The following is a 13,621-nucleotide window of genomic DNA, read 5'->3' as shown; positions in this document are numbered from 1 at the left end:
TCTGTTCCGTTCCTTGAGTTGTTTTAAGAGGATTTATTTTAAAACACAGATCTCTGATGTGGATTTGAGAGCCCTTAGTCTGCTCAATTCTGTCCTCATCCAATGGTGACTGTCAAATTCAAAAACTATGGTGTTGCCAAGGCCCAAGCCACATACATCTCCCTGATAACTGTGGATTTTGTTTCTTGACTGGCACACCAGGTGGCAGGCTTGTGCAGTAATGGAAGAGATTTTGCCCTGTCAAGGGCATCCTGGTCACCAACACCAGCTGACCTGGAGCTGTCCCTTTATCAGGCCTGACTTGTGAATAAATATTACCCTACTGCAGCTTTAAGGACGGTACTTTCAGAATTAAAACATTTAATGTTTAGAAATTTGTGAATTTCAGGTCGTGTCATGAGCTCAGTATGACTTTGCCTGTGGGTGAATGCAAAGTGATAGAAATTTTAGTCATAATTACACTTTCTGATGAAATAAAGGATGGTGTCCTGATGTATACTTGAAAGCAAACTTTAAAAGTCTCTACAGATGTGGTTAATTCTCAAAGTCATGAAAACTTCACACAACAGATCTGCATTAGTAAGAGTGAAGAGAACATTGTGTTTGAAGATGTCTAATTAAAGCAAACAGCGTTATTGTTTCACAAGGGAGAACTCTTAATACATATAGTTAGAAAACAGAAATGTAAGCGAAAAACATTTTGCATGTGTTAAAAACTCATGAGCTATGATCAGTTTTCTTTTAAAACCAGGTGCACCTGCATAACATACTAGACTACAATAATTTTGACAACCTCATTATAATTTGCCCATTTAAGATAAGTGGCAAAAAAAAATGACAGATGGGCAGCATAGTTTAGTTTTACACAGTGAGTGCACTGCAGCACCTGAAAGGATTGAATTTTGTTTCTACCACCTTAACTCCATAGGGAACTGAAAAGGGAAACTTTGCAGGGCTAAGGGGAGAGAACGGGAGCGGTCCTCGGAAGAGCTGACACAGGCACCAAGGGCTGTGTAGCCTCCCTCTGTGAGTTGGACCAAGTAACTTGTGTCAAGGCTGTGCCAAATTCTGCCTGATTTGATCCTGTAAAACAAGATTAATATTTCCGAGGATGTCACACTGTTAACCACCTCAATCTCAAAACAGAAATGATGCACAGGTATCTAATGCTGCTCGGAGTATAAGAGAATTTGAACAGGCATGAATTATTTCATAGAATCCCTACAGTATGGAAAGAGGCCATTCAGCCCATCGAGTCTGCACTGACCCTCCGAAGAGCATCCCACCCACATTCAACCCACCTCCCACATCTCTATAAACCCTGCATTTCCCATGGCTAATCCACCTAGTCTGCACATCCCTGAACTCTAAGGGACAATTTAGCACAGCCAATCCACCCAGCCTGCACATCTTTGGACTGTGGGAGGAAACCGGAACACCCGGAGGAAACCCACGCAGACACAGGGAGAATGTGCAAACTCCACACAGACAGTCGCCTGAGGGTGGGATTGAACCTGGGTCCCTGGTGCTGTGAGGCAGCAGTACTAACCACTGAGCCCCTGTACTGCCCTATTGTAACTGATATAAATCAAAAAAGTGTCGCTACATCTTTACAGTGATAATGGAGTTTCATGTAGTGAGCTCCACTCAGTCAACCTGAAGAGGCTGAGATTGGTTGCTCCCTCTATGAGCTGACCTCTCATGGCAGTGCTCACAGAGACTCTGGCCCCTTTAAGATATTTTGTAGACTCAGAAAGACCTCGCAGTTAACTGGAGGCTATCATCTGAGAATAGATAGACAGCAGCTTGCGAGTCCCTGCTACTTATCCTGGGAAATCAATGGATTCTCAAAAGCCCCAAAAACAAGCAGGAGTGGATAGATTTTGTCTATTTTATCTACGTACTTTCAGCATTTTGGCTCGTGATAGTGGTCGTGCAGTAAGACTTTACAGATACCCTACAGGATTTCAGGCCACTTGGATTAATTCTGGGCACTGGTTTAGTCCCATCTTTGGATAAAGGATGCTGTTTTTACTTCACAATGTTTTGCATGTGGGGAACGGATTGGGCGAGGACACAGAGGGAGTAAAACAAAGCCACCATCTTCACAAGGCATGGCATAAATAAAAGTTCCTCTGACTGGCCACGAGCAACCCCAGCTTCTTGGAAGCTATACAGATCCAACAATATTTCTTTAAAAAAAAAAGCCCTCAATGTTTGCCTTTGGGTTTGGATCACAGAATCCCTGTTGAGAATGAAACCATTCTGGCCATTGCATTGATGTTTTGAAAGACTTGTCCATTTTAGTCACACTCCCAAGAGATTGCCTCAGAGTCTGACAAACCCACTTCACATGGATAGCCACACATCTAGCTTCCAGGCACAAGCTCCCTGAAGAGCAACTTTGAGATTGATGAGAAGAGACCAGACAACATTGGCCACAAAGCAGCAGAGTATCAACCATGCTATTCCTTCCACTAGTACAGGAGAATTTAAATGTCGATATATTGGAGAAAGACCACGATGGATCTTGAAAGCAAGCATATAATCAATGGACAACATGCGGAACAAAATATCACATCTATTTTTAACCCAAAGTTCGAGCCAATCTTTGTAACTCACCCTCAACCAGTACATCAGGCATTTGCCTGAACTCTGATGGATCAATAACAACATGAAACAGTCCTCATTTCCTGTTTAGTTAGCATCAATGACAAAGGGAAAGACAGAATTAAAAGTCAGTCTATTTGTTTGGCTACCTACCTTGCATCTGCTTCACTATAGTACTCCCTGGCGACAATATCTTCAAAAAGTTCTCCGCCAGTGACCCTATAAATTAAAATCAAAATGCAGACATTGAAGGGTGAAGGCAGTAATCAGAGGAGCATGGTGATTATACCTGGCTGTGTGCATTGGAAAAGATCCTTCCCACACAGTTTCGATTGCCTCTGGAGTGTTCCGAAGCAATTATCTGGCTGGTTGCAGCAGTACTGTTAATCAAGCATTTGTAGCAAGGATCACCAAGTTCTCTGCTTATTCAACCCCAGTCACTCATAGCTGAGTGTCGTATGAGATGTATTTTCAGCAGCAATATTACTGATTACTCTCAAGGCCAAAGCAAAATAGAGTTTCAATCCTTAATCATGTCTCACATAACAATACAGACAATTGAAGTTTGACTTCACAAAAAAATTATTCCGCTGAACATTATATGGCCTCTATTATGAGGAATGAATCACAAACTCTAACTGTTCTTGCATTTACAAAGGCATGTTTCAAGATGAAAACTTACTATTCATTAGCATCCACATATATAAGAGTGTCTCACATCAATGTTTGTTACAGGAAACAATCATGGGCACAAAGTTGGCACAGTGACAGAAAGCAGAGTAGTGGCAAACATTGGTGGCAATATAGAATAAAGGGAATGAGTCTAAAAGTGATGCAGGAACAGACAGACCTGGGGATTTATGTCCATCAATCATCAAAGATGGCAGGGCAGCTAAAGAAACTGGCACACAGGAACCCAGGCTTTATAGATAGAGGCATAAATTACAAAGCAAGCAAGTTGTGATGAACATTATAAGACAATGTTTCATAGGAACATAGGAAGAGTAGGCCATTCAGCCCCTTGAGCTTCATAGAATCGTAGAATCCCTACAGTGTGGAAGCAAGCCCCTCGGCTCAACAAGTAGCTTCTTCCACCATTCAATAAGAATGTGGCTTAAGTCCTTATACTGGCCTTTGGCCCATATCCCTTAATACCTTTGCTTAACAAAAACATATTTGTCTCAGATTTAAAATGAGCAACCGATCCAGTACCCACTTCCATTTGTGGTAGAGAGTTCCAAACATCTACCACCCCTTGTGTGTAGAAGTGCTTCCTAACATCACTCCCAAGTAGTCTGGCTCTAATTTTTAAACTATGCCCCCTAGTTCCAGAACCATTGGTAATAGTTTATCGTTATCTACACTGCTTTACAATGTCCAATTCTGGGCAGCATATTTTAGGAAGAATGTCAAAGGAGTAGAGAGGGCCCTCCAAAGATTTTCAAGAATGGTTTCAGGGTTGAGGGACTGCAGCGAGTAGATAGATTAGACAGAACAGCTCCAACATCTCCAGAGAAGAGAAGGTGAAGACGAGATTCAATTGACAGAGTAGACAGGGACAATTTGGAGGGTCAGGAAACTGAACAGAAATTTGAAATGATTGGTGAAAAATCAAAGGTGACAAAGGGAAAATGTACTTTTTTTAAAAAATGCAGTAGTAGTTACAAAAGGGTGGTTAGCCAGATTCAATCCTGGCTTCCAAACAGAAATTTGTTTAGCATTTGAAGAAAAGGAAAACAGTGGGAAAAGGCTGGCGGGAATGGGACTTGCTAAATCATTGTTACTTCCATAAAGTAGGCATTCTATGCTTCTCTAAATGCCTGTTTTCTTACATGAGGCATGAATCAAAGCCAGCAATGAAGATATGGCCAGTCACCTTGGAATCAGATCACATCCAAGTCATTTTTGTCCAGACCCGAATATGGACCGAGGAATATTCTCATTGGTCTCTGGATTAGCAATGTATAAGACCTTGTTGTGAGCCACACCAATTAAAATAAGTACACAAATCACGTTTCACACCAAAATGTTGTTTCTGATGCACACCAGGACATGCCAAGAGATTGGAAGATGTGCTGCGTAAATGCAAGGTTTATTTTCTTCCTCATTTTTTCAACTCTTGTGATGGGAGTTATCTGTTTATTATGCAAGTTAAATTGTTTTGTCAGAATGGATTGAGGAACATCAGACACATTGGTGCACTTAATACGTGCCTGTTAATACTGTCAACAAGTTCTTAGCTTGCGAACTGATGAAAAACAGTTATATTTGTTAAGAAGAATGTGAAGGGAGGGAAATGCACTTTAAATAGATTCCTTTCTTCAACAGATTGACAACGGAGTTAGCAGAATGATTTATGAAATTTCAATTGCTGTTTCAATGACTATTTATGGTGAGTCTGGGAGAATTTGAGGCAGAAATTCCAACAGTCCCTTCGCGCTGGGAGGCTGACTCCTTTGATGCCACTGTTCTGTGTTTGTTCTCCTCCTCGGTTGCCTAGTGCACTTAAAAATAGTCTTTATTTATCTTGCATCTTAATCTTGTTTTTAATGGCCCTACCTTGAATCCCTAAGCAGTTCTCAAGAGGTTGTTAAGGGGGTAGTTGTGGTCATGTCGCGCAGGACCCAGTGTGAGAGGGCCATGGTACATTTCTCACACAACTGGGAGTACATACAAAGACCGGCAAAACCAAGCTCAATTTATGGCTTGCTTTCTTAAATAGTTCAGTCACTTGTTGTCGCAGACTTTTTAATGTGTTAAGTTTAATAGCCACAGAACAACACAAGGCTGTACAATTTGGCGATACAACTCTTAGTCAGAAAAAGGCAGAGAAAGTCGGGCAAACATTTTTCCAGCATGTTAAGCAGAACATTGTACATTAAATTAATTGCTTCCTACAAGTGCAAGCAATTTGTGGTCAGTTAAATTTATCAAAGATTTCAACCAGGTCCTGGCACTTTTGAAACACAATGCAAGATGACGTCTGTACGTTATAATTTCACTTTTAAGATTTAGACATAATTAGCAAGAAATTTGGTGTTTTTTCAAAAAAAAAGAACCTCTCCTCAAGTTTCTCCTCCTGCTCCAAAGGCAAGGGCCAGTTTTGGGAGGCAGTTACATGTACCTAGGTCAAGTGGCTTTCTGCTTATGTGAACCCTGCCAATGGACGAGAAGCGGCTGCTCAACTACAATGTGCATCAGCCACAACCCTCAGAGTTTTCACAGAAAAAAAAACATGCAGCTTGCATTAGGGGTTTGCAGATACTAATCAGATACCACAGCCTTGGCTGATTTTCCTTTCCCCGTTACAAGCTACTGATGACTGCACTCATGCAGCTGGGAGTGGGGTATAGCATAGACCAGATCTTCAGCCAGAGATATGTGTGATCTGCCAAACTGGGCAGCCAGCATATGGTGCATTAACCCAAAAACAGCAGGAGGGTCCCAAATCATGTCCTGTCCAAAAGCACGTTTGAGGAGGGCTCAGAATTCACAAAAGGCAGCAAGAAGTCCAAAACTTCATTGAGTGGGAGCATGCATCATTGGGACTGAGTTACAGCAGCAAGGTACATAACCTTTGTACTTCTCTGATCCATGTCCCCATTGGGCAAAGTTCTGGTTTCCTGCAAAGCCCCAAAAATTAGCCTTTTGTGGTTTCTAGAGAACTTGCTGCAGATTTTGAAACAAAGATAAGGCTGAGAAGGATGAATTGGCACTAAGTCTTCACATCCCCTAACTCTTATTGTTATAATACAGACCTTCATTGTGATGCATCCCCCGTATCTTTTGCTTTGGCAAACCCGATCTTGCCAGCTCTCAGTTGTTCTGCTCAGGAGGTGGTGTCCTTGGCTCAGTGAGCAGCATGCTAAGCTCGGAATTAGAACTGGGTTCAAGTCCCACTCTGGAAACTCAAGCATGAAATCTAGGCACTGCACTGTCAGAGGCACGGAGTTTCAGACAAGATGACGGTAGTGATTGTAACGAAGTCAGCCAGGCAGACTTCATAGAAAATAAATTCCCTGTTTGGGGGTGTTAACCTGGTCCAATCAGGGAGCCCTGGCTGACAGATAAGAACAGCAGTGTCAGACATCCTGTTCACTCCGAGAGCTATGATGTGAAGGTGCCGCAAAATCACAAGCACCTGACGAAGGAGCTGCGCTCCGAAAGCTTGTGATTTTAAATAAACCTGTTGGACGATAACCTGGTGTCATGTGACTTCTGACTCGGAGACCTGGCTCTGATGGAGCTGGATCAGTGTCAGCTATACTCCATGTGCAAATAAAGGGTGACTTGGCGATGGGAGACTGGCCTCTGTGGAGTTATTTCAATGACAAAATGCAGGTTCTATTAGCCGCCCAGACAGATGTGAAAGACCACAGGGAGGAGGACAGAGGTGATTCTCACCAGGTCCTCCTGTTTCACATTTATCCCTCAACCAAGGCCTAAATAAAAAAGAAAGAGGGTTATGTGACCATTAACAGGTATGTGGGAGCCTGTGGGCACACACATTGTGTTTTTTACATTTCAACAGCGATAACACTTTAAAGGTATTTCATTGACGGTAACGCATGGACATCCCAAGAGCAGGCAAAAGAGTGTTTCCTTCCCAGTTTGAGCTACATGGAACAGGAATGGTCATGACTCCAGGACACAGGCCAGGCCCTGTATTGCACACAGCATCAGTTTACAGGAATGAACAAATTCTCAATGGTGGGGAAGCCACTCAGACATGTCTGCAGAATTTCTAAGTGGTGAGAATTGGGAGCTTAACAGAACAAACTGGCTTTAGAAATAATAGTTCGGTCTTAGAGCGCAGAAGGGAGCCATTCAGTCCTCATGCCTGGTCAGCTTTCATAAAGAACGATCCAATCAGTGGAGAGAAATCAGTGTTAATCTTTCAGGTCCAGTGACCCTTCCTCAGAACATGATCGGAGCAAGGGTCACTGGACTTGAAACGTTAACTCTCAATTCTCTCTACAGACGCTGCCAGACGTGCTGAGCTTTGCCAGCAATTTCTGTTTTCGTTTCTGATTTCCAGCATCTGCAGTTCTTTCGATTTTCACCCCATCAGTCCTCCTCTCTCAGCTGTACCCTCACAGCCATTCAAAATTTCCCCCTTCAATCGTTTTTAACCAACGGCTTTGGAAGTCACTTGTTTCCATCAGTTTCTCAAGTCCCAGTCCCATTCGGAACTCACTGTCCAGAAAAAAAACGCTCTTTTCATCTTGCTGGTGGAGCTTTTGCCAATCTCCTTAAAACTGTGCCCAGGTGGTGAGCATCCATCAGCGAAACCTGTTCTACAGCACAGACTACAAAGAGGTTAAACTCTGACACACGTCTGCTTGATTCGACAGAGTTTCTTGATTAATAAGTGCAGGTAATACATACCATCAGTGTAGAAGATGATTACAAATGGAACTGTCAGTCAAAGCAGAAGGTTTTTGTGACTAATAGTCATTAACTGATCAATGTGGTAGCAATGACTTAAAATGCTGCACATGACGGGAGTAAATGAGAAGCAAAATTGAGAAGGACAGCTGCTGTTCTAACATTCTACCAGCTACTATCACAATAGAAATGGTCCAAAGGTCTGATGCCTACTATTCCTGGCCCCAAACAACAGAAAACGTTATCATGAGATCCAGGCCAGGATTGAGAATTTAATCTTTTTGGTGTAGCCAACAAACAGGGAGACCAAAACAGGGTGAAACAAACTATTGCAAAAGGGAAAACACAAAGTCATGAAAGCAGAGCAATGGGGTAAACAGGAAATACCTCAGAACTGCTGCCTAGAAACTGCAATCATTTTTCCTGTATGTAAATCTCTGGATAAGAGACCCCGTGATTTGGGTTTTTATGGCTGCTCCATAATCCAATTGTCAGATCCAGGTCTTTCCTGTGGGGATTTCTGAATTCTGCAGAGATGAGCTGTTCATGGCAGCTTATTGCAAGCATGACCAGCAGAACCCAGTGCGCAAGCCAAGCAAGAAAGCAGACTGGGGCTTCGTCCTCTTGAAAAGAGAACGCTGAGTGGTAATTGTTCAACAAATCCCAAGCCAGATGGTGAAGCATAAATCCAGACCCAAATCCTTCCCTCGATCGTTGGTTTATTTATAGGATGCAGTGTTACATATGTCAGCCTCTTACCTACCAACACCCTGCGTCCCAGCAGCTCCTATTTGCATGGCAAGGATGCAAATTTTTCCTCTCACTTAAAGTTTTAATAATGTTACTGCCCAATTTGAAACTGAGTACCTTCCATATTTTAGGTAATCACAACCATGTTAAACTTAGTACCTTATGTAGGACTTGTAACAATGCCCATGGGATTAAAAATCCTATGATCTAATAACTGAGCTCCCTGGGTTGTGTCACTCTCTATTTATGTGTCATCAACATAGCTATTTTCTAAAGAACCTGCTGGGAGATGTTATGACTGGAATGCTCTGAGTGTCGACGTGGACTTGTTGGGCCGAAGGGCCTGTTTCCACACTGTACCTCCAGAGCAGATGGGACTTGAATCCAGGTCTCCTGGCTCAGAGATATGGGCACTGTAACTGTGCCACAAGAGCCCTAGTCCTCAAGATACTTAATCAAATCTTCCTCAACTGTTTCTGCTTAATCTACACTTTATAATTAAAATAACAAGGGCTCTTGTGACAAACAACGTCTCTGTATTGGTTGATTAGAAAGTATCTAATTATAATTAACACTAACAGTAACCTGGTTTAGGGTCTCTGAGGCACAGTGGTAGTGCCCCTACCCCTGGGCTAGAAAATCCAGGTTCAAGTCCTACCTGCTCCAGAAGTGTATCATAACTGAAGATTGATTAAAACATCTAACAATGACCTGATGAATTGTTTTAAAATTCGGCAGGAGAGTCCAAAACCAGAAGTTATAAATGAAGAATCACAAATAAACCTGACTTCGAAATTCAGGAGACATATCTTAATAGAGTGGTTAGAACATAGAACTTGCTACCATGAGGAATAGATGTGTGGAAAATCACAGAGGCATTGAAGAGACTATCCTGCAAGCACATAATGGAGAAAAGGAACAAAGATTTTTTTGTTGAGAGGGTTACAAAGTGGAAGGATCGCTTGTAGAGTTTAAACACTAGAAAAAGCTAGTTGGGCTGAATGGTCTGTTTCTGTTCTGTAGACTCAATGTGAGTTAGTTACTTTTTAATGATACATTAAGGAAAGTCGGCATTGTCTCAGAGGACCAGAGGGCTGCTCTCTCATGGGAAGAGACAGGGCTGGTTGTGGTTTAACCTGATGGTCACCAGGCCTCAGGAGAGGGGCAAGGTCAAGAAAGGGGGACATCATGTTGACATTGGCTGGTGTGGGAACTGAACTCATGCTAGTCGCATTGCTCTGGATCACAAACCAGCTATCCAACCAACTGGGCTAACCAACATTCCCCATACATTATTGGTAGCACTCCTGCCCCTGCTTCAGAATGTTGAGGTTTTGGGGCTTATAGTCTAACTCCAGAGGCCTGAGCACAAAACTGAGATCAACAGAGGTGAAACTTTCAGACACGGTGTTAAACCAAATCTGTCCCTTGAGTGAATGCAAAGATCCCACAGCACTGTTTGAGTAAGAACTGGCAAGTTATCCTGGTCAACATTCCATACCTCAACTGACAATGTGGAGCAGGTAATCTGGTTAGTTATGCCCTTGCTGTTTATGGGGGCTTTCTGCGTACAGACTGGTCAACACATTCCATTCATCACTGTGATTATTCTTTGAAGACACTTCATTTGTTATAAAGAGCTATGAGATGTCTTGAGATCAGGTAAGGTGCGATATAAATGCAAGAATTTCATTTTTATACTTCTTAATTTAGAGCCCATTTGTCAGAATTCTTCAAAGTCTTCCCTACAGGGCTGTATTTAAATTCATAGGAGAGAGTCCTGTGGTCCAACTTGCTTTAATCAGATGAAAACCTGAATGTTAGCAGTTGGTCTTCAATAGCCATTGCATATTTTAATTGTGTTATGGCACACCTCTGGGCCAGGTGGGAGTTGGGACCAGACCTTCTTGTTGACAGCTTGGGACACTACCACTGCACCACAAGACCCTAATGCATTTGGAAACGTTCCTGTCTGGTAAGCTTGTTAAATTAAAGGTGCCATCCCTACCGGGCCTATATATGACTCCAGACCCAGAGCAATATGGTTGAATCTGAACTGCCCTCTGGGCAATTAAGCATTGGCAATAAATACTAGCCCAACCAGCAATGCCCACATCCCATTAAAGTACATTTTTTAAATATCTGCATCAGGAAGCTATCAACATTGACACTTAGTGTTCACAAAGTTTCTAAGAAGGACAGTCTTCTGTGATGGTATTTGAAAGAATCATTATGAAAAATTAAACAGGCAAATACTCACAACAAATTACATTACTCCATTACTTCTAGGTTCATTTTAGGTCAGACTTTGCAGGGTCCACTAATCACACAAACAGTTCCATCTGTGCATACATGTCATTAAAAAAAATCTTGAAAATATTGCATGTAGTGTATAGAGTCAAACAACATCAACCAAATGAGGCATGTTTGAAGTGTAGTCTCTGTTGATAACCACACCAAGTGGGGGAGTCAGTTAGTGCATTCACCTGGATGGCTGTTTAGCGATGCAAAATGATGCCAACAGTGTGGGTTCAATTCCTGCACCAGCTGAGGTTACCGTGAAGGTTACCACTCCTTCTCAACCTCTCCCCTCACCTGAGGCATGGAAACCCTCAGATTAAACCAGGTCCAGTCATCCCTCTCTCTCTCTCTCTAATGAGAGAGCAGCCCTCCAAGATCCCATGCAGACCAATGAGAGAACTGGGCAGTAAATTGGATTTTGATGATTGTGGGAGGAATGTTGGCCAAACACTTCCAATGCCATCCTTCAAACTGTATCACGAGCAAGCGGGATTGCAAGAACGTCGCATCCACACGGGCATAACTGTGATGGTACGGTATCTTGGAGAGTCAGCTCAGACTATGTGCTCAGCTCCTGGACAGGCAGGCCTGTGAACTAATGACATTCCAACTTTCAAAGCAGGAGATGCAGCCAGTTTAACTAAATGGCAGATGGCTCATGGAATCACCAGGCATATGATAAGCTGAAACAAGACTGGGACTAACTCAGGGTAGCAATGGACCTTCCTGTACAAGCACACTGGATCAGTGGAGTGCAACAAATGACAGGCACATCCGATAGGAGGTCTACATGCTGACAAAGGGAGCCCAGCTGGTTTCCAGCCCACTTCAATGAATTGAATAACAAAATTTACCAAGGTTTCATGTTGGGTCCCTGGGGCTGGAAGTAGGTCAGAAATCTCCCAGATTTTTATGCCCCCCCATTTTTATATGTCTGTATTTTAATATAATTTATTTTAGAGTTTGGATTTTGCACTAGTGCTTATAGGTTTGGTCTGTACCTGTGAAGGGATTTAATAGTTAACTTACAAGCATTTTGGTAATGATGGTGACTCCAATTAAAACACAGTATTAAAGAGAGGAAAACTTCCTGGAGAGTAATGGGAATTTAATTATATTGGAAGCAGTTACAAGTGAACAAGTAAACAGTTGCGCAATACATTTTAACATTAGATTGATTGCTTCCTTTTGATTAGAAGAAAAACCCACAGATGGAAGAAAAAAGCTTTCAGGTTTCAGTTTGGCAGTTTTGCAGAAATCCTGGCTAGAACTGTATGTGTAAGAATATTGGGTCTAAAGAAGGGAGATTATTTAGAATGAGATTCACTCAGAGAAAGTCAACTAGTTTGGAAGTTCCAGACCAGAAGTTTTGGCTAAAACCCTGAAGGGGGTATGTGAAGCTGAGAAAGTCTAAGCACAGTTGTGTAAAGATTCAAGGAAGAGGCAATCAGGATTTAAACCACAGGTAAATTAAGCTCTTTAGGTATGAAAGAGAAGGGAGAATCATCTTTGGAGTGGGTACAGTAAAGGGGTGCTTTTGGGTTTGCGCTTACCTAAATGTGTACTTTGAAATCTTTACATTTGTGTTACATGTAAATGGTTTATTCTATTTTATCTTCATCACTTTTTAATGTAATAGACTTCTGTTTTACAGTTAAAACAAAAACTACAGCATAGCATGTCTATTTCACTGAAAGAACATACCATTAAAACCACAAATCAAACATGATCTATATGATAGCAAGTATAAATTCAGTCTGGAAATCTGGCTTATCCAATTATAACATTAACTGAGATGGTAACATATTAGGTGTAGAATATATATGTTAAGATGCACAAGAGATCAAAATTGTCTCAGACAGGGTGAATAGACTAAACATATTTATTCTTCTGTGTTAATAAATAACAAAGGTCTGTAAAATAATGCATAATGTTTACTTTTTGAAAAACTGCATGCTAGTGAACCACCCAGCAAAGATTTTTATGTGATGAACTGCTTCACAGATAAGGATTTGTCATAAGTAATAGTCCAGTACTATAAATAATGGGTTTGCTCTTAATCTCCCTTAAATTGTCAATGTTCGTTCAAGTCAGGCTATAAGTCTCTAGGGTCTAAATTTTTTTAAAAATTGCGTAAATGGGGAGCTTACATGTTTCAAAAGTAAGAAACTAATCCTTAATCTGCTTAATGTAGTACACCCTTCAGATATCAGATATATTCCGGATATTGAGAGTTTGCAGTATAAAGAAGGATAATCTCTCTTTTTCCTGGCGTGATTGAAACATCTCTTCCAAACAGTGAAACAGGCATCTGGGGCATGTGAGATTCTGAACGTGGGGCACTGGTTACAACATCAAGGTAGAGGGATACAGCATGGAAACAGGCCCTTTGGCTCAACTTGTCCATGCTGACTAGGTTTCCTAAACTGAACTAGTCCCATTTGCCTGCATTTGGCCCATGTCCCTCTAAACCTTTCCTAAATATGTACCTGCCCAAATGTCTATTAAATGTCATAATTGTACTGGCCTCTACCATTTTCTTTGGCAGCTCGTTACATACATGAATGCCCCT

General features: G+C 41.8%; 1 protein-coding gene across 1 annotated transcript in view; it reads right to left on the bottom strand.

The window, feature by feature from the left end:
- camk2g2 (calcium/calmodulin-dependent protein kinase (CaM kinase) II gamma 2) overlaps positions 1-13,621 on the bottom strand; it is a 198,746-nt gene that overhangs the window by 112,786 nt on the left and 72,339 nt on the right. The window contains exon 4 of the mRNA XM_048616194.1: positions 2,764-2,829. Coding sequence (XP_048472151.1) covers positions 2,764-2,829 — 66 coding nt within the window. The remainder of the gene's footprint in view (positions 1-2,763; positions 2,830-13,621) is intronic.

The sequence above is a fragment of the Rhincodon typus genome, chromosome 34 (genome assembly GCF_021869965.1).
Source record: "Rhincodon typus isolate 14 chromosome 34, sRhiTyp1.1, whole genome shotgun sequence".
Classification (NCBI taxonomy): Eukaryota; Metazoa; Chordata; class Chondrichthyes; order Orectolobiformes; family Rhincodontidae; genus Rhincodon; species Rhincodon typus.
This window is presented reverse-complemented; position numbering and strand designations above follow the sequence as displayed.